This window comes from Lytechinus pictus, chromosome 15, assembly GCF_037042905.1.
Source record: "Lytechinus pictus isolate F3 Inbred chromosome 15, Lp3.0, whole genome shotgun sequence".
Classification (NCBI taxonomy): domain Eukaryota; kingdom Metazoa; phylum Echinodermata; class Echinoidea; order Temnopleuroida; family Toxopneustidae; genus Lytechinus; species Lytechinus pictus.
This window is the reverse complement of record NC_087259.1, coordinates 10,629,669-10,654,131: the sequence shown is the minus strand read 5'-3', so window position 1 is coordinate 10,654,131 and position 24,463 is coordinate 10,629,669. Positions and strand designations below refer to the sequence as shown.

Here is a 24,463-nt window from a genome sequence, read left to right as displayed (position 1 = left end):
TTTGCTTATATTCTGAAAATTTGAATGAAAAAGTATCTTTCTCTGTGATGTGCAGATAAACTGTAAGAATAATAACATAAAAATTTTGGATGCTGTAAGGTGTGTGGTAGCCTAAATATTTCTCGAACTAATTTTTGTTGCAATATCGAACGAGCGGAAAGTGACTTGCTATGGGGCTAAAGAGTACTTCAAAATTTCAACGGATATTCCGCTTTGTTTTTCTTTTTAGCGCCCCTGAACAAGAACCCAAACAATAACTCATCCCGGATTTGAATGTGCGGTCAAAACGCAGACACAAACAGTTTATTTTTAGAGACAACTCATGTTCGACCTTCAAACTATTATCATTTTTATCGCAGTAGGAAAATTGACGTTTAATGTCGATTCGAAACTACAGACTTTTGACAGCTCATTTTTTATGGCCTTATGGAGAATGCGTCATCAATAATTTCGTCAGAGTTTATTTTGTTTTCACTTTAGTTATATCATGAAAATTAACCGTCTTTATTGTATTAATGCACTCATCATCGCTTATTTTAGAATTATTCACTTTTACCCACTTTTCCAACTCCTCTATCTTACACGAAAATGTCTATATCCCACACGACTGTTATGATATGCCTTGTGTAAGCATTAATGGTAAAATTTTAGAGCTCCAATCGACTTAATGCGCGTCACTAAATAGTTCAACTCAGCCATGGTTTCAATGCTTAGAGCTTTAAAGGAGGGTCTTGGTTTGCGTCAGCAAGTAGGCCCAACCCTGACCGAGAGTGAAGTACAGCGGTCGTAATGTCGGTACCATAATTATGGGGATGCCTAACTGGCTCTTGAACCTTTGTCCTTGTCGCCTCGCCTGGTTGCCTTTCATCAGCCTACCATGGCAGTTATTTCTGTCCTCCGGGAGTGGGGTTATTCCAGGAATTACCGTTTCCCAGACGGTGTTGAAATTGATTTTAGGTGTAACATTGATAGTCCTCTCCCGCAGGGTTTACAGATTTACCACTGACTTCAGATTCATTGCTTTGATGTGGGTAAGGATATGCCGTTTATGTTCACGACCTCACAATTGAACTATAGACATAGGTTCTAGGACAACTCCCCTGGTGATTGGCAAGTTGTGTTGGAAGACGCGCACTGTGGGGCAGCCACTACAAGAAGAGATGTGATGTAACAGAACGTTTGTTGAGGAATCTTAAACAGATAAGCTGTGCTTCCTGGCTGATTGCTTGTTACGCCAGAGGAGTCGCATGCTACTACCGACATTGTTTAATTAAAAAAAAAACATATTCACACTAATTAAATTGGATTGTAAACGTGATGGTTTGACGACCATACGACCCAGTTATTGAGTCAGGGACCATAACATAACATTAGAATATATATATATGTATAACCTCAAGATTGAAATATTCTAAATTAAAAAAAACATGCAGGGTTGGACGTCTAGAGTAAATTCAACATCAAGCACAACACGCAGACTCAAAATTCACCTTTCCCAATCATAAATAAACACCCAGGCGAACCACCACCTACACCCTGACCCTCTTTCTCGTCATACACCCACCCACACACCCATACACACAATACAGCATTTTAGGTTTTTTTACTTTACTTAATTTACGAATAGGTTATAGCCAATTTCGGCGTATTCAGAACTTCTATTATGCTTACGAGGCACGATCAACTTCACGAAAACCACAAGACGTTATCTACACCGGCCTTATGACGATATTACTTGTGGCAGCTCCTCATTTTCAATTGCACAGCACATTCCTGAGTGCCGCTGACCGCTAAACTGTTGGTCCCATCAGAGAGTAATAAAGGGGATGTTCATGTTGTATATTACATTTTTACTGAAATTAATTTTTTGAAAATCATAAGCAAATGCGGCCTCTATACATATATATAATAAAATGAAATATTTCATTTGAAGGTTGAAACTGGTAAATTATCCCTCAAAACTTATCGAAAATATGATTTATCGAAAGCACTGCGGTAAAGATTTTATGTCCGTTGTCTTCATCGCAGTATACTGTTAATCGCGAGATACAAAACGGATAAGTTTTGTATGTTATTGTTGTTATTGTAGGGGGGATCACCTTGATCGCTAACGAGGCTCTTATGTGTGTGACGCGTCATGTGTGGCCAACGATTGGGCCCCGTAACAGAAAGCTTAGCAATTGATCATGGCGCTGATTTCTACGATTGGTTGCATTGATTGTTGTGTATGATTAATCATAGATATCAGCCTTATGATCAATTGCAAAGCTTTATGTTACAGGGACCAGGGTTGAAGATACGCGACCCTGTCTTAATGGAGAAACTTACATCAGGGGCCCATAACACAAATATTAACAATTGCTTTTGGCGCTGATTTATAATTGGTTGCATTGTCTATTGGGTATGATCAATCGTGAAGTCAGTCCCACGATCGATCGACAAGTTTAATATCACTAGGATCTCAATTCATGCAAAGAACCAGAAAAACTTAAGCAATTCAGGTTTTGAGGGTAACTATTCACAAACCTTCTCTAGGTGCCTATTGTGGATAATAATATTCCATGTTTTTGATACGTAAATATTATTGTCAATGAAGTAGTTGTCAGTGATTTTTTTTACAGACTCAAGGGAAGGGAATAAAGGTTTGCGTAAAATGGTAAGCCACCTTGTCAGCCGATATCCTACTTTGTGGCTTAGGAACTTCCTTGATATCAGTCTTGTTCGTGTCCGGTGGAAATACACCAAGTTATTTTGGCCCAAATTGGAATTATCTTGCAGACGGGACTTATTTTCCTTCACTCAGTAAGGTGTATATCCGTATTGATATAGGTCATTCACGTTGTGCTCTTCCTTGGCCCAGAAAAAAAATGGGGGGAAAAAAACCAAGACATTGTACACATTCTCCCTTTTTTCTAACCTTTTCAGGGTGCTACATAACTTTTTAGAAGCACTTGGCCAGTCGGGCAATAAATCATTCAAATAGTTGGAATATAATTGCCCTAAAATCTATTTCACTTTCCCGAAAAATCCTTGAAAAAAAAGTTTTAACCTCTTCAAAGGAAAGTTTTGCGGTTTTGTAAACCATTGACCTTCTTCTCTCTTTTGACTTGAACTGATCTACCTGCCATGACCAAACTTAGGGTCAATATCATATCATATCGACCCTAATTATGGTTATTCTACTGTCAGAATTTTGCTTGCCCAATTCGGGCAAGTAGTTTTGTTCTTTACTTCAAAACACTGGCCCGACTCTAACTTTTACTTGCCCCGGGTAATCGGGGAAGTGCTTATGTAGCACCCTGTCTTTTTATGTTAAATATATTTTGTCATTATCATTCTTCTGTTATTCGTATGCCATTTACAGTGAACATGAACGTTTGTGAAATATTACAGAAGTGGGGACCAATATATCTTCTTCACTTTTCTCCTCCCCCCATAACTTTAAAGATCACGGTGGCGGTCATCCCCTAACCCCCCTCCCCCATCCTCAGCAACAATCCTGGTATATGGATCATGTAATGGCGTCGTTAGATCATAGAGCTGTAATAGCTCTATGGTTAGATGGATCAAAATATAGAATAGCGTTTACAGAATTCTTACTTTCCTTTGACTACAGGTACCGTGGATTTAATAGGCGAAAATGCGCTGGATTTGCAACAGATAGCAACGCAAGAATCGAGAGGTATATCCAGAGTTACCGGCCGATGTGAAGAAAGACCAGTTGATTATAATCAAGATCCACCTACGAGTAGGACTGATACTGGATACAGAGTACAAGAAGTTTCTCTCACCCGCGGGGCAAACGAATTATTCGGAGGTAAGTACCTTTTTATTTACCGTGATCACAGTAGGCGGTGCTGCACCATCCCGAGTTTGCTCAATCTCGAGATTTTAGCCCGATCAGCCCTCTTCGCGATTAATCTCGAGATTCAAGAAACCCCGTCTGCACCATCCCACGAAGAGCGATTCCTGCTCGAGCGAGGCAACAAGCCCGATATTACGAGCATGCGCACTTTCGGATCTTGGAGTTTCAACGGCCCGCGCTTTTGAATAACTTCCCGCGATATGCAAGCAATGTACTCCTTTCACTAGCACTTTCGCCGAATTCAACCGGTGTTATGCAACAATCCTCTCAGCTCAGCGAGTGAAGAAGTGATGTATTCTTCGTTAAATATGATGGCGGAGTAGGAGGCAACGACAGAGAGAGAGAGGGGGAGAGAAGGAGGAAAGAAATGCTATTTGCTCACATTTTGCGAAGGAAGACAACACTGCTGTCAGTGTTGTTATTGAATATGACCATCGTCGATAAGCGCCTCCCCCTTCGGTCTGGTCTCTCCCAAAATCCATTCACTGGCCGGTGGGACACCATCGTTGCTTATGAACGCTATTCGCATGTATAAAGTTGACTTCCGCACGTGTTTATGTTTTGACCAAGGCGGAAGTGGAACGCGAATTGCATTATGGACTGACGTCATGAATAAATTACCCCGAGTCCAATCTCGAGTGCGTCTGCACCGACGAATTAGCGGGATAATTCGTAAAATAGCGCGCTATTTTGCAAATAAACCCGAGTTGACTTGGGATTGCAATCTCGAGATTAATCCTACGAACTAGCGCGATAATTGCGTCTGCACCGCCAACTATCTCGAGATTTTTCAGATCGGGATAATTTGCCGGATCAGAAATAGCGCGCTAATTTGAAAACTCGGGATGGTGCAGACGGCCCTAGTGGTGTGGTGTCGCAATAGGGAGTTTACGATTTGCTAACGAGTAGCAGTACGAATGTCCTTTCGAATGTGCACTCACTAAATCAACGTGAATCCGAGTTCAGGGAGCATTAACTATAAACTCTGTCATATCTGGGGTGGAGCTCAAAAAGAAGACTGAAAGCACTTATTTAACTGGCCTATGCAATTAGCTAGCTGTGTTATGTCAGTACGTAAATATGTATCCCTGAAGCCAACTCCCCTCAACGTCAATCTTCAGAAATTTCCATAAGAGCCACCACCAAAACTGAACTGGTCTTTACCCCGGTTCTTAAAATGCTTCCCTTGCTATTCTTTGCTCCTTAAGTGTTTTTGTTAAATTATGCCACTGATCACCTGTATGATTACTCTTAAAATAGTGAACTTCAACTTTTTGCCTCAGTGAACTGCGCTTTTTATCAAAAAAAAATATTGTGGCCGTCAGTAAAAAAAATGTGTTAAATTACCAGCCTTCTGCATGAAAAGTATAGGCCTAAAATTGTTCTCTACATGTATAATTATCACGAAAGTACTTTCTCGACCAGGGGCCCGTTTCAGAATCAATCGTAGCTTAAAAATCAAACGCAGCATGATTTTCAAACAATGAAACGTGTACTCGCATTGGTTTTTGCGCTTGATTTCATGTATTGGGTTCAAACGCAACTCTTTCAGAAATGGGCCTCCAGAACTGGTGGATGTTTCATAAACCTGTTCGTAAGTAAAGAGCGACTTTAAGATCGACTGGTGATCATTTCCTATGCGCTAAATAATCACCAATGAACATTTAATGGTGAATATCATTTTCCACAGGAAAAGATCTCCAGTCGTCCTTAAAGTCACTTTTAATTTACGCTTAAACAACTTAATGAACGGCCCCCGGGTGTTCTTTTTGTAACTCTGAGTATCATCTACTTCTTTATTTCAGAATACTTTCCTGCAGACTATTCAATCCTCCTGACGTTAAAATTATTGGGAAATCCGGCAAGGAGCCAACCGCTGTTTAGTATCTATAATGAACGATTAGAAGAACTTCTTGTTGTCAATGTTGGTGGAAAAGGTCGCGTTGGAGTTCTGGGCAGCAATGGACAAATTACCAAGCACAAATTTAACATGAAACTTTTAGGCGATGGAGGGTGAGTATAATTTATCCCCAATCACAATGAAAGTATACAAAATATTGTATTGGATACAAAATGATATCGAACATAATAATGTCGGTATCGGCCAATATCCGTTTTGAATATCTTCTTATGTCTCCTAACCACTCTTGAACGATGCTGTTATTTGTACTGTATATTGCTTACTAGGTGTCCATAACAAGATATTTGCAATCGTTCGCTAAAATACCTATGACAAATCATGGCCATAGTTGCATATGCACTTTGGTTAAAATACTGACCATAAACAAATTAGAGTGGTACTTTCACGTTTTCTATTCATCGCACACCTTTATGTTATCGGCGCGGCGTCTATCTCATGCATGTGCCACGCCTACAAACCGAGCCCGATAACCTTACACAGTTTGACACATTGAACCACACATATCCTGAAATTATAATATTTTGATTACAATACTTCGATCACATTCCTTGTAATTGACAATTGCTGGATTTATAAAGCGCAACTCACCTCAACTATTTTTACCCCGGCATGAGCTCGAGCTTCCGCCTCTTTAGCAGCACTCGGTGCATTCAGGGCCAGGGACTTAATCCTGCCAGGTATTATTTACCTGAACTGGCTTGAGTATTTCATTTGACATTTTTTATTTTACTTTTTGTTTGTATAGTTGTCTTCTCGTTCTTTCTCATTGTGGTTCTTTGATATCATGATCTTGTATAAATATAGTTTAAAACGTTACTGTGAACTATCATGCAGTGATCGCGTTGGTACCATACTCGTTGATGGAGGAATCCAGTTTCGAAATGCCGTGAATCGGAAAGATACCTTGATAATCTCCCTGACCTGTCTTGACCTATTGCTATGTGTGATATTCTGCGATGTAAGTACTACCACCCTATCCATCCTTCTCTTTTAAGAAGGGGAAGGAATTTTCTCCAAACCGTGCCGATTTCACCACCTGGATCCTCGCTAATTTGTCGCTTGTATGTCGTGCGGTAAGCAAGATTTCTTGAATTTCTTCCTTGCTCGTCGAAATCTTTTCTCCAGATGTGTGGCCGCGGCGATGAACTCTGGGGTTCAAAGGTAAGCGTAAGGAATTCATGGCTCTGGATTGGTATCCAGTCCCTCGTCCCCCGATGTGCTTGTTTTTTCCGATCTCTTGAGATGCGTGCACAGATGGAAAATGTTCATCTTTAGGTTGCCTTTTGGAAGATGACTTAACCCCTTAATTTTTTTTTTTTAGAATATCGGGTCACTTTATACGCGAGGTAGAGGGCTCTCTTACGGGTGCCCACTCAAGTAGGTCATGTTTCGCTTCACGTTCTCCTTGTATTGGGAACACCTGGAAATTGTCAATGGTCACATTCTGTATCTGTGAAGTACATGACTTAAGTATTTTCCCAAATTCCAACTTTATGATAGGTATTATCTTTCATTTTAACAGGGTGGCGTTATTTCAAATCGATTTCTTGGCCTACATTTCATAGCCGCCTCCTCCTCCATTGAGGAAATGGTCTGACCATGGAGGTATTATGTGTTTAATAGCTCCATGGTCTGACAGTAAGCATTGATTTTAATTTCCTCAAATTCAAATGAATAATCGGGGCAAGGGATAACTGATTTTTACACTATTATGCCATTATCTGTTTGTATATTTTACCGTGATGGAGGAAAGGGCGCTATGGGAGTGATATTAAACTGCAATTGTAAAGGGGAGATATGGGAGGAAAGGAAAAAGTTTCGCCATAACTCAAAATAATGATAAAGTTATGGTCATTCCTGGATATTAGCTTTGTGGTATAGCTGGATAGGCACCTGTCGATTAGACACCTGTTGTCAAACATTACATGCCACCTCCCCTATGGTGCTGTCAATCGTTAAGGCCAACTTGAATTCATCAATGAACGTGATTGCCACACCCCATTCCATACCGATGCCAGAATGAGTATCAACCGGGAATAAGAGCTCAACAACAAGAATGAAAGATCACGAGAGGATAAATTGGGGAACCAGACCCAAATATTTAGTTCATTCTCGGTCTCACCATACTGGCTTTGGTGCGATTGCAAGAATTCACAGTACTAGCGTAGTAACCCCTTTGCTGACATTGATACCGCTATTGATTCATTTCTGTCATTGACGCACGGACTTGCGCTATGACAACATCCGCATCGTGATAATAAGCGTACCGTAGTATCAGAACTCGGTAGCAAATCAAAAGTCCAAGTTTCCATGTAAGCATGGACCTCCATAATGATAGTAACCGCCATGGCAAAGTTGCGAAGTCTTTTTTTCTGGGCGTGGCATAATTTGCTTGATTGAAAAGGTTACTGTTTCCTCTATTATGGCATGAGTCTTCTGGAAATGATTCCAAATGACATATGTTAATCCAGGACCAAAAGTTGAAGGCCTTATACTTAAAGTCCCCTGTGGTCTACGGTGTCCCTTCTTCTGCACCCAACCCTCCTTTAGGAAGTATCGACATTTTGTAACGGTGTCCTCTCATTATGCTCCCGTCCCCGATATTTGCACATAGATGGGTCCTTTCTGCAAACCACATTCTTACTCCATTTTCTTGGCCAGTGATTGCACACATTATTTTCTTGACTTTAAATTGCTGTAAAATTAACCTGTTTCTTAATGAAACCTGGTGGTCCATGTGCAACCCGAGACTTTGGCTTAGAACTGCAGTACATATTTCAGTGATCAGCAGGGAAGAAATGCCTGAAGTCCTGACAAATTGCCGTGCCTAGCGGTCGGATCCATGAACATTTAATTCCTGGTCTTTTTTTTTTTTTTGAACTCCGGGAGAACTGCTCATTCATTCTGATAGAAGTAAAGATCCTTGTCATGTCCGAACCCTCAAATTTTCTGTTAGCAATGAAATGATTTTAAGAGGTTTTGTTCGTGGTCCCAGTGGAGCGTGGAGACCCCTGGCTGAAATCAGGAAAAATAGGCCGACGTGAGCAAAACTGCAACCAAAGAAATAATATCCGAATGGACCTTAAAATGAGGTCAATGTCAAGCTGGATTCCATATTGATATTTCTGACATTACAGGCAGTCAAAAGGGGGCTTTGGTATGTCATATGTCTGTCTTTTCAAATGAATTATCTCGCGTTCAAGTCGTCATTGGTTTCACGCGCAAGGTTTCAAAAATAGATTGCGAGATATTGCGTTGTTGAAACACACTTTGAAGCTAGTCTGAAGGCACTTACCTTCGGTTTTCGCATGGTCCATAAAACATAGTCTGAATTAGGAGACTACATTCACACATGTGCTGTGACTGCGTGTTTGTAGTCTCCAACCAACACATGGTTGTGTTTAAGTGTCAATTTTGAGTCTGTGCCTGCATTAGTTTAAAGGGGTAATTTGAAAGTGATTTGGTATTTTGGTTTATTGATATCATAACATATTTTCATTTAAAGTAACTATTCTCTTATTTCCTGTAGTTTGTTTAGTTTTTTTTCTTGACACTTTGCAAAATGTGAAACAAAAATGTATATTTCAAGTCTGTCTGTATACCGGCCTCGTAGAAACGTTACTTGGGAGTTTTCACTCGGCGCCGTATATGTATTGAAAATGCCCGTCAAATGAAAAAGGACAGTTTGGAGTTCTTTGTCGAAAATTATGAACCGGAACAGCAGTTTCAATGCTGACGGAAAATTTAAATTTCCTTTGTTGACGGGCACTTGGCAATACATTTACTCCGTTCTTAAATCCTCTGTACTGAAAACTGATCGAAAACTCCCTAATCAATGACGCACTGTAGCTCAAGAATGTTTCTGTGGGCCCGGTACAGAAAGAAAGTTGAGCTAAGTTGCGTCAATGGGGAGTTTTCGGTAAGCGACGTCAGAGGGATTCAAGAACGGAGCACAGGTATCATCAAATTCCTGTAGTTTGTTTAGTTTTTCTCCTGTAGTTTGTGTGGGTTTCTTTTTCTTAACACCTCGCAAAATGTGAAACAAAATTGTATATTTCGAGTCTGTGTGTACCGGCCTCGTAGAAACGTCACAGACTCGGTACACAAATTTACAATTTACAGGAGTTTCATCAGCTCTGAAACGATGACGGAACTGCTGTTCCTGTTCGCCTAAATTTTTGGCAAAACTTCGTAGTTGTTCTTTGTCATTGGCGGGCATTTTCAATACATTTACACTGTTCTTGAATCCTCTGTAGGCTGTGATAAAAAAGCCACTGATACTTTAAAAGACATATCATGAAAACTAGGAGCATCAAATTGAAGCTCCTTAGTGGAAATAAAAGAAAAAAAATATGTGCCAACAAAACCCATGTTGTTTCTAACTTTCTAAAACTTCTCAGTGCTTAGATAGGATATGTTGACTGTAATAATTACAGAAGTATGTGGTAAATTTTAGAAGAATGTGTTGATTCCTTGCTGGGGAATGATATTCCCACAACTTAACTCTATTCCATTTCATTCCTCTGTTGAATGTACACAGAACAGTAGGCGGACGGATTCGCACACATCTTGCGTCGCTACACTGTGTGAGAAACGCAATGCCATTAGCTGACCTTCCTCAGTGTTTTGACCCCGAACAGATGGAAGCAGATGTAACCAACCATTGCCCAATTCAATCAAATCTGTTTGGGATAGTATTTCCCGATTCCAGCAACCTCCGAAATTTGATAAATTGTCAGAAGACACGAGAAATTTTCGACATTAAAGCGACATTTTTGCAATATTGATCAAATCAAGTGGGTTTCACCCAATAAGTGCATGCAGGAATGTAATCGGGCGAACTGTTAGATTGCTGTATGCAGGGCGGTCTTTCAAGTAAATATATCGACTCCTATTAAAAATATATCTTGTGGAGTAGGTCTGTAACTCTTTTCAGGACGATTCTGAAGGGGGAGCTGATGCTGATTATGCATAAAATCACTATTTCATAGTCATTTTCAAGTTTTTGTGAAGCCCCCAGCCCCGGCCTGCCCCACTTCCGTGGGCCCTTTACGTGCTACACCTCCATTATACTTGTTTATGCTTGTTTGAAACAAACACCAGGAGCCTAAATTTTGAAAATTGCCATCGCAGAAGCAAACATGATAAGTCAAGGGCTTACAAACCAGAAAACAACATGTATAATCGTAAATAGGTGGGCGATGAATCTGTCACGCTAGTTCTTTTTATTTTAATGGAATTGTGGGTGCCCATCCAGGGCCAATGTAATATTCCTATCATGATCAGTGAATGCTATACCTAATCGCTTAGTCCGCTAGAACCCGAAAGTGTAAACAGAACGCCCACCAACTTCACGGTGAAAATTATCCAAAGCTCCACGGTCGACGTCGTTGCTTTTGTCAAGGAATGTTTGTGACTTTTTTTCCTGCATAATCTGTGACGGAATTAGAAATATTTTAAATCGTTTAAATTGCTTAGCAGCATAATTTCTTTGGCTTTTTTAATTCAATATTAGAATGGTGTGAACTTATTTTGTAGTTCTCAATATGAAACTGGGCCCAAGATATTCCCAGAATCGCGATTGTCTGGCGGCTTAGACCTTTTTTTACTTTTTCAATGGGTGTCAGAGAGAGAGAGAGGGAACTGATTGGGGGTATTGCCCCGGAGACTACTAGAAATTTCATTCACACCAAAACTGGGCTCTGTACTTGTCATTACGAATCGTGCCTCCCTATTAAAACCATTACCAACCTAATCATCATCATCATTACCACTACAGCGGGTTCATCTTGTCTTTTATTCCCTTCATCTCAGCTGGGCTGTGTAGTCTGGTTTTGCTCTTGACTTCCAAATGATAACAAATATCCGTGGCCCTTGGCGGGGACAGCTTAGACACCCCTGCCCTTGACGGTCTAAACGGGTGGGAGACGGTGATTGTTGATGACTCGGGTAGCCCCTCGACCTCATGTACATTCCGAAATTCTGTGATGGAGCTTTCGTCTGCACCAACAACTGATAGAAATAAGTTTCATCGAGTATGGGAATATTTGATAAAGGATGTTGATGGATGGCGATGTGCTGTATTTTCGATGGATGGTGAAGGTTTATTCTGTCTGTTGATTTTACTCGTCTAATAACTAAACTCAACTAAAAAGATAAAAAGATATAGGCGTACGTGTAGGTCAGGGTGATGAAAATGGTCTACAAGTCAGAGCTTTGAGGTATTTTGTTTCCTTTGCTACAGTATAATGAATGCGTGAATTATCATATAAATGACCAGCCCAGACGACATTTTTATCAACGGAAATGGAAGAGAATATTTACACTCGCCATTGCCGTTATTCGGTATCAATATTGGGCCTACATCTTTTTATCTGCAGGCATCATGTGCATAGGATAGGGGAAGTAAGCCGTTTTTCGACAGCAGTAGCGGCGGCGTCAACCTCAATATCTTCATTGAAATATCAGCAATAACCCCTATTCCAATAGATTTTGACATATTGAATGTCAAATATAACTGGTCACTATCGAAATATTGTCGCAAGATTTAGGTCAAAGGACATTTCAGGTCAGCCAACCTATCATAGGTCAACTTGAGGCATCCGTTGAATTTGGAAGATATTTTGAAATTTTCAGAAGCATGACGAGATCCGAATGCTGAGAAAACGATAGCTCGAACAAAGCGCCATATAAATCCAGCTATTATTTACTATTTATTATTATTAGTATTTTTAATATTATTATTATTATTGTTATTATTGAATATTGATGAACAATTATCACAGTCTGGAGGGGCTCCACGGAGGGAAAGTGAAAGAAAGAGGGATGCCCCCCCCCCCCCAAAAAAAAAAAAAAAAAAAAAAAAAAAAAGTAATAATAATAATAAATAAATAAAAAATTAATAAAAAATTAATTAAAATAAGATGAAATAAATAAATAAATAAAAAGAAAAAGGTGAGAAGGAAGAGTGACCAAACGGGAAGTATGGGTCTTCTGACTCTATACTATAGTACCTTAATTATTTGATTGCAAAAAAGGAAATCTGTTATAGTCGTCACCCCCCCCCCCCCCGTAAATGTACCATGGCGCTGCCTCTGACGATACATCAGTCAATTTAAGTCAAAGGCGATTCCAGGTCAATACTTATTCCATCATGAGCATTGCAGTGGGTTTTTTATTAGAAGGAATTGATGCGTGCTCTAATTGGAAGAACACTATAGTGAATGTGGAAATCGAAAAGTCCCTAATATCCGACAATTCCAAAATAACTCGGACTGATAATAATGCTAAACATAAGTTTACGAAATATTTTTGTAAATCAATGTGATAAGGATTTGAATATATTTGAAGGTTAATGTTAATGAATGTAGACTAAGCGCAAATTTATTTGTATATTTTCTATATTGAGTGTTTCCAAATAGGCCTACTATCCCCGAGATTAGTATATTCTCGTTCAAATTTAAGAGGCCCGAGCTATATATTAAGATCCTTCTTAAATTTCAATTATCTTTTCATCTTTCGTCCGATATGCTTTTGACATTGGTAGGTCTCGTCGTTGTCCGTTATCTTGTTTTGATCTTTCAAGATTTTCATTTGGATGAAATTGATGAGACTATGCTTTTGCATTACTAATAGATAATTACCACGACCTATTCTGATATTTCTGTTCTCTGTCATTATGACTGGAACGTGAGTTAACCCAATCAAATAATTCTCTTTTTTAGATGGCATCGAGTAGCGATCAGGGTTAGCGGAAACCAGGTTTCATTGACCATCAACTGTGGTACCGCACAAAAATGGCAGATTGAGAGAAGTATCAGGCCTCTTTCGCTGGATCAGGGCGTCATTGTCTTCGGTTCAAATATCAATGGAGGAACATATTTTGATGTGAGTATTGACAATTTCAGATATGCCAAATTATTGTAGCTCACCCTTTTGCCAACATTAATAGTAATTCATTTTACAGACAATTGTTTGAGTGCTGTAAGAATTGATTTTAAAATGATGTGACTGAAAAAAAAGTTGATATGATTATACAGTGTGTATCATTTATGCCTTCGGTACACTATGTTTATGGTGAAAATTAAATGGACAAAATAGTGTTTCATGGTGGTGTGGAATAAGTGTTTTGTTTAGTGTTAGAATGAAAAATACACGGATCAACTTGTGCACCCCTTCATGTACTCCTGTATATTCTGGGAGTGATGGGAAAATATGGAAAGACAATGTATAGAATGATTTACGGCAGTGTACACATCGGGTCATGGGGGTCATAGTATTTCTGTCCTAACAAATGACGAATATGAGTTAGGGATCCAATATGACAACGGAACTAGTGGAAGAACAAATCCTAGTTGGCCAATGGTATTTCTTTCTTTTTTCTTTGTAAATAGGCCTGGCTGGTGTAGACATTCATGCACAATTATCCTTCATGGAGGAATCTACAAAATATATGTGAACAAAAATTATCATGTAGTAACTCTTGGGAGATTAAGATATTAATGTAGGGGGTGAAATTAAGATATGTTTCATGTCACTTTATATTTCACTGTTTGAAGTACTAAATGATGATTTGGGGAGCGATTTTTAATAACATGTCACAGAAACAGGGGAAAAGTGGGACCTTGTAGCCTAGATTTTGCAAAAGTCGAATCAATTTTAACCTATGCCTTTAAGAAAATGCATGGTTTGTTCCATTTCTAGCATTGTTGTATCATTGTCTTTTTCCGAATGTTAAATCCAGGTTTAATGGTAACAACATTAGAAAAAAGAAGAAATATAATGGATTCTATAGGCCTGAATATGGCTGTCATGGTTGTTTGACACATTTTATTATTATGAATAGTTATAGTATGCCAATACGATTCAGGAATATAAAAAAATATATACAATAATTAGGTTAATTAGATGAAAGTATGAAACTACATATTTACTAGTAAGAAGTGATAATGATAACGATTTTTCTGCTCTGTATATCTTCCATGTTGTATCGAATGACTGATTTTATTCAACTTGCTATAATTACCATGATAACAGTACTCAATCCCAAAGTAAATTCAGGAATACTGTGGAAGTTACCATCTGAATAGTTACTTTGGAACAGACTTATGTTATTATCTTTACATTCATGATATTTTACTTCATGACATCTAATTCGTATCATTACATTTCAATGAGGTTATCAATAATATAAGTATCGTAATTAGTATGATAGTGATAAGAACAATGACAATAATCAATAATAATTTGATGATAATAATGATAATAATGGTGATACTACTATTACAAATAATGATTATGGTAAAACATGATAGTAAAGATGATAATAATCATATGCAACATTAATACAGCACTTAAGATACATTTTTGTAAGCACTGCTGATTAATTTAATAATGAATTTATGAAAACACTCACCTATACCCCTCAAACGATTATGATTAATGTTCTAAAATGTTTTCTCCTGTATCGTAGGGTATCATTCAACAAGCTCTCATCATTCCTGACCCCACAGCTGCAGACGAGCAATGCTTAAAATTTGATCTTGATTGTGGCATGCCTGCCAATGTCTTATCGCTGGGAAAGGTAAGAATTGTGTTGTCTTATTAAAATGAAGATTTTTTTTATTTCAAAATCAGATGGAAAATAAGAAAGATCTGACTTATTAAATTCTTGCTTATTTTGAAAAAGTATATCACATCACATGCTCACATTTCTGTTCTTACTTTCTACAATAATATACAAGATATTGTCGATTCCTTATGAAAAATGTGAAATCTTGACTAGTAGCTTATTGTTGTCATGGAGATCCTCCTCCTCAAATTTGTATATATTTAAAAAAGAATATTATAGGAAATGCAGGATTGAAAAGAGAAATATAATTTATGATTATTAACAGTCATTTCCATTCTATATTTTAAACGTCATTTTGCATCAACTTATTTAGTGATCTGATTGTTGAATACTAAAAAAAAAATCTTGTAGATTGCTTTGCTCACTCTTAGAGATTTTCCAAAATGGCGCAGTTGGTAGTTGTTTTTTCTCATTATGAAGGAGGGCCATAATGTTTCATGCGTCTTTTTATACTGATTGCCTGTATTTCCTGTGCAAATGTTGAACAAATACTAGTAGCGAAACTAACTTGTTTTCTATAAATCAGGATGTCATTGGAAATAACTGCTCAAAATACATTTATCATGAATCTGTTCTATTGATTAGATATTTTATCCATCTCTTATATCTTGTTCACCCCCCCCCCCCCCCACTATTCCACTTATCCGTTTCATCTCTAGAAATTGCTGAAAATACTTATCATCACTGAATATACTTACAATGAAACTAAGTGATTTTCTACAAATCAGGATGTCGTCCGAAATAACCGCTCAAAATGCATTTGTCATGAATCTGTAATAAGTTAATCTATATTAATTAGATATTTAATCCGTCCCTTACATCTTGTAAGAACGCAGTGTTCCACAGTGTCATACAGCGTGTTCACATAGTGGACCTTGTGAAAATATTATTCACACTGTCAAAAAGTCAACACACTGTGGACACCTTGACAGTGTGACTGGTCACAGCGTGTTCACATGGCCGACTATGTGAATATGTGATTCACGCTGTTGAAATGCTCAAATTTAACAGTGTGAAGGAGATTTCACATTGTATTCCACACTGTGAACACACTTTGGCACACACTGTGGGACATTGCGTTCTTTCCAGCAGAGTATATTCCCTAAATGTGTCTGAATAAATAATGATATTGTATAATAATCATAACAAAACAAACAATTTTTTATGGATATGGAACAGGCTCCTGAGGTCACTCCTGGTGAGCAGGTCAACGGTCAAGTGGAATTTTATGATGGATCAGGAGCCTCTCAGTCCAGTGACCACTTCAGCTATCACTATGATTTTTCAGTCGTTGACCCAGCGCTGAAGGTCGTCGTTGCTGGTGAGGGTGCTGGCCCCATCAGTGCCAGTGGTGATAGGGTGAGTCAAGGCCTGACTTAGTATTCAATTCAGTGCATTGATTGACTTTGTAAATTACTTGGCTAAGCAAAATGCGTATTCCCATATTCACATCACTTCTGTGTATTTTACTTAATAGTATCAAGCAAAATACTTTGTCACATTGTGACATCATGAATTCTCAGCAAAATAATGCACATGTGCACAGAATGCATGGCTGAGCGTAATTATGTTTTTAGACTACACGCAAGCCAGGCTTAAGCCAGGTAGGGAGCTTACTCTGGTTTAACAAAAACAAAAAAAGACGTTTGAAGACCAACATGGACATCTATGTCACTTCAGCAGAATATTTAAAATATTTTTAATTCTGGCTCAATTTAAGTACTGCTTTGAGTACCACCTCAGGGCTCATTTTTTGTAGTGATAATGATAACATACAATTATAATTTAGTACATTTTTAAAGTAATTAATCACATAAAAAAGAAGGAAAACAATAGTGAATTCTAATTCATCATCGTTATAACTGTGTCCGTAATTTTCACTCCAACCTCATACTCAATTTGAGTTTCAATTTTTTTGCTTGCAGGGAAACAAAGGACAGAAAGGGGATAAAGGAGAAAGTCGAGTTGTAAGTAACTTGTTAAGATTGTTTAATATATTGTATAATACTTTATGTGTCGCACACCGAGATGGATTTTGATAATGATTATGTTTTAATATGAATTTGACACTGATGGTATGAGTGGAGTCCCTTCTTTAATTTGAGACCAAGAACTTAGCATATTGTTGTCACATGACTTTTTAAAAACAATAAACATTGAAGCATATCAGAGATGATTTGTGCAAGAATTCACGCATGAATCTTAATCAAGAATAGAGATTAGTGTCAGGACTAAATAACAACATCAAAATAAATGCTAATAAGTCAATAGTCGAATAAACATGGTCGTCATATTGCTAACCAAACTTGTCCATTTTTTGTGCAACCTGATTTTTATATTTAAATTTCAAACTCGTCTTGCTCATTATAGGTCTCATACTAGGTATCAAACCATTGAGGAATAAATGAATGTTATGAAGATGTAAATGAAGTATCATATTTCACTTGCCCTTGGAGAAAAAGGGCCATGGAAATCCTGGTTTCCTATTATATGGCACATTCTGTATAATGAGCAACTGATTGTAGACGACATGAATATAAACCTAGACGTGGAAAATAATCATAATTATAAAGATGTTTCCCAACATAAGCAAGAAAACATGCCTTATTTTTTTCTTGTCGTTCTTATTTATACAGGAGTACTACGCAGGACCAGTTGGGCCACCAGGGCCAAGGGTAAGATTTACTTTGTATGGTACAAAAAAAAAGCATTATCAGACCACTTATTATCCATGTAAAATATGAACCAGCATGTTGGACCTACGGTTAAATCAGTAATTGTAGAACGGTTATATTAATAATAATATTCATTCATTTCATTCATTTTTCAGCATTTCAATTGTAGCATAATATTGTGATTGTACCAACCCTTACCATTGACCTTTTCACGTTTTCGACCAAATTTGCGAAGTATGCTTCTCAACTGTTTCGAAAACTTTTTATAACCATTTTGTATTTCGTATATTGCTTTTCATCTCATCTCTGCCTCATATGATCATAGAGTATAATCTCATTCCCTCAAGATTGTAAACCTATAGATTGGTACATGTATGTATATATATTTAATTATCTAATAATATTTAAAAATAAAATATTTTTAACAAAAATAATATGAAAACAAATAGGGTTTGGAGAACTTTTAAATCTTTTTATAAGTGACTCTTCAGATTGGATCCTGAATGGAAAATCGGGAGAAAGAGAGAGATGAGGAAAAGATAGATGATTCAACACTGGAATTTAAACACAGATTAATGTGTTTAACCTCTTGGAATCTGTAAACTTTCCAATCCTACAATTCTGTAATTTTGATTGGCTTTGTACAGGAAGGGACTGTCAGGGTTTGAGAGGCAAAGGGTTGATGATGATGTCATACTGTAATTGTGTTTTTTTTCACAACAGGGATATGCTGGACCACCAGGACCTGATGGACCAAGAGGCACGGCAGGTCCTAAAGGAGACCGGGTGAGTATACCCATTTGATAGAACATATCCCCCTATAGGCCTACACATTTTATCCGTCACATTTTACAGTGTACACAGAATGCCTTTCTTCAATAAAAAAAAAATCAAAAGTTATTGTGAGTTGATCAGCATAGTCCATGCCTAACCCCTCTTAAAGCATGGCTCATACCTTTATGTGCTTTGGGCTTGTACCCAGCTGCAGTTTTGCGATGGTGTCTCTCACCAAATTCTTATGATTTTAAAGATAAAGGAGGTTAATTTATTTTAGGTATGATAATTTGAAAGTGATGTAAGAAATTTGTGGGAAAATATGGACTTTGTACAACAGACACTTACAATTGAAGTAAGCAGATATAGTTTGGCTAATTACAGATATGAATATAGGGATACGTTTTATGCATACTTGTTGATAAGTGATCCTTAAAATTGCCACTCTTTGCATGACTCTTGAGTAACAGTCAGCTCATCTCATTTTTTTACATAAATTTAGGGTGGTGGAGAGCTTGGTAGGTACTGTGTGTTATTTCTATCCATTTCGGTGTTCAGACACTTCCAGTTGCTTAATAATTGAAGTCTTGTGCTTGAATTCACATGTCAGGGCAGGCCGGGGCGAGATGGAGTTGACGGTGTGTCTGGTTTAAGAGGACCCCCTGGGCCAAGCTTCATTGTTCCGGTGAGATATATTTCTATCTTTGACCACACTTTATGGACAGTCAACTTTTTAAACCATAATCCAGTATTTCATATAGATCAGTTTTGTCCTTGGAATTGTTAATTTTTTCATAATTAGATGATTAAATATGCATATTATTTTTTTTCATATGATTTTGCAAACATCTTTACCAAATCCTCCAGAACATATAATGATTGAAACAAATTGAAACAAATTGAAAACAAATTGGAATTGAATATAGTGATTCAGTATAAGTGAAATATATCAATTTTTTTTCATTTCATTATTTAATGTTTGCTTAACTGAATATTATGTATAACATTTTTTATATATCATAATGGAGATAATTACATCATGATGCTTAAAGTTAATACAAAGTAAAGATTTTTGTGTAAGTACATTAATTGCTGAGTACATCATCTACTGTACTTTGGTGAATTTGTATAAAGCACAAAGAGTTATCGGTAGTATTGTTGTTTTTGTATAGAGTGCCAGTATCCTACTTTCATTTTATATATTATATGCTTACTGAGTTAACTGTGGAATGGCTGACCAAGTATTAAGTCACAATTCCAAAGTATTCTATAACACTTTATGAATTAAAAAAATTAAAAAAAATTATTATAGAACACAGATTCTGCAAAAACTATATGCCTACCTACTTAACATTGACATTATATTATCTGCACAGATATAGCCATTATAAATGTTTTATCACTGACATAGATTTTTATTGAATGTGATAAACATATATTTTGTATTTATTTTATTTATTAAGAATCAGATCAAATTACATGTTTAGCAACATTATAATACATAACACATTTGAAAATTGATATTGCACATTTCCTGAGAGTTTTGGAGTAAGAATAGTCTAGTAGAGATTCATATTTTTACTTTTTTTTCTGACTCCTCGTATTGATCATCTACTACAGTAAATAAGTACCAAGGGCGAAAACACCCTTACATGTGAAGACTTAAATACAGATACTCTGAAAAACAAGAATTGCATTGAGAATCATGGTATAGAATCAACTGTTACCATGTTACACACAGATGAGCAAGAGATGATGCAGATCATTTGTATAATTCATTGCAAAATATGAATAATGTAATCCTAAATGCTAATTGTTTTGTTTTGGGGAACTATGGGTGTTTCCTAAAGCTGTTTGTAAGTTATAATCTACCTTACAAGCGACTGGAGATCTTTTCTTGGATCTACATCAGCACCAATAAAAATCTGGTGTGTATCACTTACCACAAGATAGGATTACCAGTCATTTGTGTAGTCACTCGTATCTTACAAAAAGTTTTATGAAACACCCACCGAAACCACTTTACACAAAGATTTGTGATCAATTGCTAAACAGCAATGACCAATCAAGGTCTTCGTAACAAGAGCATTTTCTTCAATACACTTGCGATCCATTGGTAAACTTTGTGTTATGGGTCTTGGTCATAAAACCGCATCACATTGGGAAACTAATGCAGCGTTGCGATGAAATTGCAATCAAAATGTTAGGTTTCTACACTAAGTAGAATTCTTGAAATTGATAAATGGTTTTCTGTTTGAAAGAAAAAATATAAGATTTATCATTTGTAAATGGGATTTTTTTTTTTTTTGAAGGATGTTTTATTGTATTCTCTCAAATCAAAATAAACATTCACATTCCATAAGCAAGTTGTACAAACTATTTGAAACATGATTATAAATTATACAAAAAATCCATAACAAATATAATTATACAAACTATACATCAAACTTCAAAGATACTATAAATTAATACTAATGCGTTTTAGCAATTACAAAATGAAATATTAACAAGATGTATGAATGATAAGAGAGAAAAAAAAAAGATAAAAAGTGTTGTTCTACCTCCCCCCCCCCCCCCCGTCCCTAGGTTAGGAGCACCCTCCCCTTTTTATGCCTATACTCTACATGAATAATATGTGTAATCGATCACAAATGAGTTTCTTACAACTCACCCTAACTGTGTTATGGGTCTTGGTCATAAAACCGCATCACATTGGGAAACTAATGCAGCGTTGCAATAAAATTGCAATCAAAATGTTAGGTCTCTACATTAGGTAGAATTCCTGAAATTGATAAATGGTTTTCTGTCTGAAAGAAAAAATATAAGATTTATCATTTGTAAATGTGAATTTTTTTTTTTTTGAAGGATGTTTTATTGTATTCTCTCAAATCAAAATAAACATTCACATTCCATAAGCAAGTTGTACAAACTATTTGAAACATGATTATAAATTATACAATAAATCCATAACAAATATAATTATACAAACTATACATCAAACTTCAAAGATACTAGAAATTAATACTAATGCGTTTTAGCAATTACAAAATGAAATATTAACAAGATGTATGAATGATAAGAGAGAAAAAAAAAAGATAAAAAGTGTTGTTCTACCTCCCAACCCCCCCCCCCCGTCCCTAGGTTAGGAGCACCCTCCCCTTTTTATGCCTATACTCTACATGAATTTTTTTTTTTTTGTATTAAGTAGTTTTTATTGACAACTTCAATTCATATACAAAATAAAAGATATATAACAAATAGAAGTTTGATGTCTTTACAAATTGATAAATACCTTGACAACTTATGAATTTAACATCATTTTTTTTTCCTTGAATGTTACAATAAAACACAATCATATCAGACATCTTTTAAAACATAATTATAAATAACATTGATAATAATAATATGCATTAAGAATAAACTTCTACAATAAATTCAACATATTGAAATTTTTTTTTTTTTTTTTTTTTTTTTTTATAATATGTGTAATCGATCACAAATGATTTTTTTACAACTCACCCTAACCGTGAAACACGGAAATCAAAGTTCTGAGTGTTTTTTTTGTTGGCTTCAAGGCAGCAGTAATGTGAGAGCATTTACTGTAGTAAGTTTTGATTTATCATTTGTAAATGTAAGTAATATTTGCAATCGAACACAAGTGAGTTTCTTACAACTCTCACAACTTTAAAACACGGAAATCAAAGTTCTGAGTGTTTTTTTTGTTGGCTTCAAGGCAGCAGTAATGTCAGCCATGTCTGATGCAGCATCAAGCAGTAAAGGTCCAGGAAGTCAGGCCAACCTAGCAGCCATCAGGCAGGTCTTGGAGGAACAGAGGGTGGGTAACATTTCTTTATTGGCCTTACTTACACTAACTTCCCTTTGTGTCTGCCTACTCCTTTTCTTTCATCCCCTTCACTAACCTGATTGGTCTTCTCTACTCACTAATGCCCCTTTTGTCTCCTTGTTTCTAGTGTTGCTGTAGCTTGTTTGTGGTATATATTATGGTTGTTCCACTTTATGTGTTTGTCATTTTGCCTCCGACGAAGATTCTGCTAGGATCGAAAGCTTAGGCCCCTTTTTGACTTTCTAATTTACTCCATTGGCTCTCTTTTATTAGATAAGCAGTTTTCAGCAGCTTCTTTTTGCCATTTCTTTATTCCAGTTGTTTTATACATTTTTTAAAGCCACTATGGGTGATTCCACTCTATGTCATACCGGATATTTACAGTTTACATCTTTGAACATGGCATTATTTCTTTATTGACGGTTCTCCTCAAAGAGTACCAGAAGGGGAACAATTACCGAGACAAACCACAAAAAATAACAGAATGAACAAGAACGAAAAACGACAAGAATTGATTTGCCCTTATTCAGTTTCAATACAATTAGAACTTATTTGTTTTCATAGTTTGAGTTCTTTTTAAAATAAAAGGATAGTGATAGATGTGGTCAAAATTCCAAGAACGATTTTTTAAAAGTAAAAGTTACAATTAGATTGTTGGAAATTACTAATTTGGTTCCTCAATCTGTTTGCTAATCCCTCTTTGTAGTATAGCACAATTTTTTCAGAAAAAAAAAATAACAATAATGGATTCTCAGGGTATCGCTTACTGATATACAATAACTCAATTATTTTGTGTAATTAAAATAATTCTGGGAGAACAGGTTTGTACTCGGGATTTCCACATTTAAATTCAGTGACGACGTGTGTTTGAATTTGAATATGATTGAAACAGTATATACTCTGATATTTTTTTTCTGTCAGTGTTACAATCAACATCAGTTGAATATCCTATCATATTGATATCATTTACAGATAGCAATGAGAGGAGAGAGGGGTCCTCCGGGATCACATGGTTCGAATGGTCCAATGGTAAGTAAAAACTGTCTTTGTACTTTTCCAGGGGTCATGGATCATGTCATGCCAGTATGTTTTGATCGGGGCAAAGATGCCCCAAAGTGGGATAAATTTATTCCTTAAAATAGAATTCTATATATCGTTTAGTAACATGACGATTCCATCCCTTTTCAATGCTTTTCATATTTTCTTTATTATCCTTTGCCCTTTTCTTTATAAGTCTGGGGTGGGCTTCTATGTAGCAGGAGTGGTAACCTCTTCCCCCTCCCCCTGTTAATATCAAAATTCTCTGGCATTGCTCTTGATATAAATTCTCTAACTAAATTGTCTAACCCTGGTAGGCAAGGTGTAACACACTTTATTAGAATAGCTCATGTTTCATCCAATTGCACATTTTGCAGTGACGTCCACACACTTGCTCTTGCCTATACCTTGGTGAATCTTATTCTGTCCATCATTCACAGAGGTCCTCCATTTCCTTCTATCCGGTGACCAACAGTTTGAATCCATTAAAACAAGTTCAAACTTAGGGCCTGTAGGCCCTATATTGTTTCGAGGAATGTTAGGACAGGACTTGGCATTCAGCAATTTGAAATTGTTTAATTCTTGTACTTTTTTTCTTCTAGGGACCTCCTGGTCCAGATGGGCCTAAAGGAGACCCAGGTCCATTAGGAGACTTTGGTCCACGTGGTCCCGCAGGAACACCAGGTCAGCCAGGACGTTCAGGCAAAAGGGTAAG

General features: G+C 36.8%; 1 protein-coding gene across 2 annotated transcripts in view; it reads left to right on the top strand.

The window, feature by feature from the left end:
- The first annotated feature begins 3,620 nt into the window (after positions 1 to 3,620).
- The window catches only part of LOC129277741 (collagen alpha-1(V) chain-like), a 61,140-nt gene continuing 40,297 nt past the window's right edge, over positions 3,621 to 24,463 (top strand). For both annotated transcript variants that reach the window (XM_054913892.2, XM_054913891.2), the window contains exons 1-12: positions 3,621 to 3,817; positions 5,671 to 5,878; positions 13,511 to 13,673; positions 15,259 to 15,369; positions 16,597 to 16,776; positions 17,343 to 17,384; positions 18,054 to 18,092; positions 18,816 to 18,878; positions 19,477 to 19,551; positions 22,600 to 22,701; positions 23,683 to 23,739; positions 24,351 to 24,458. In XM_054913892.2, the coding sequence (XP_054769867.1) occupies positions 5,856 to 5,878; positions 13,511 to 13,673; positions 15,259 to 15,369; positions 16,597 to 16,776; positions 17,343 to 17,384; positions 18,054 to 18,092; positions 18,816 to 18,878; positions 19,477 to 19,551; positions 22,600 to 22,701; positions 23,683 to 23,739; positions 24,351 to 24,458 (963 nt within the window). In that variant the 5' untranslated portion in view covers positions 3,621 to 3,817; positions 5,671 to 5,855. The remainder of the gene's footprint in view (positions 3,818 to 5,670; positions 5,879 to 13,510; positions 13,674 to 15,258; positions 15,370 to 16,596; positions 16,777 to 17,342; positions 17,385 to 18,053; positions 18,093 to 18,815; positions 18,879 to 19,476; positions 19,552 to 22,599; positions 22,702 to 23,682; positions 23,740 to 24,350; positions 24,459 to 24,463) is intronic.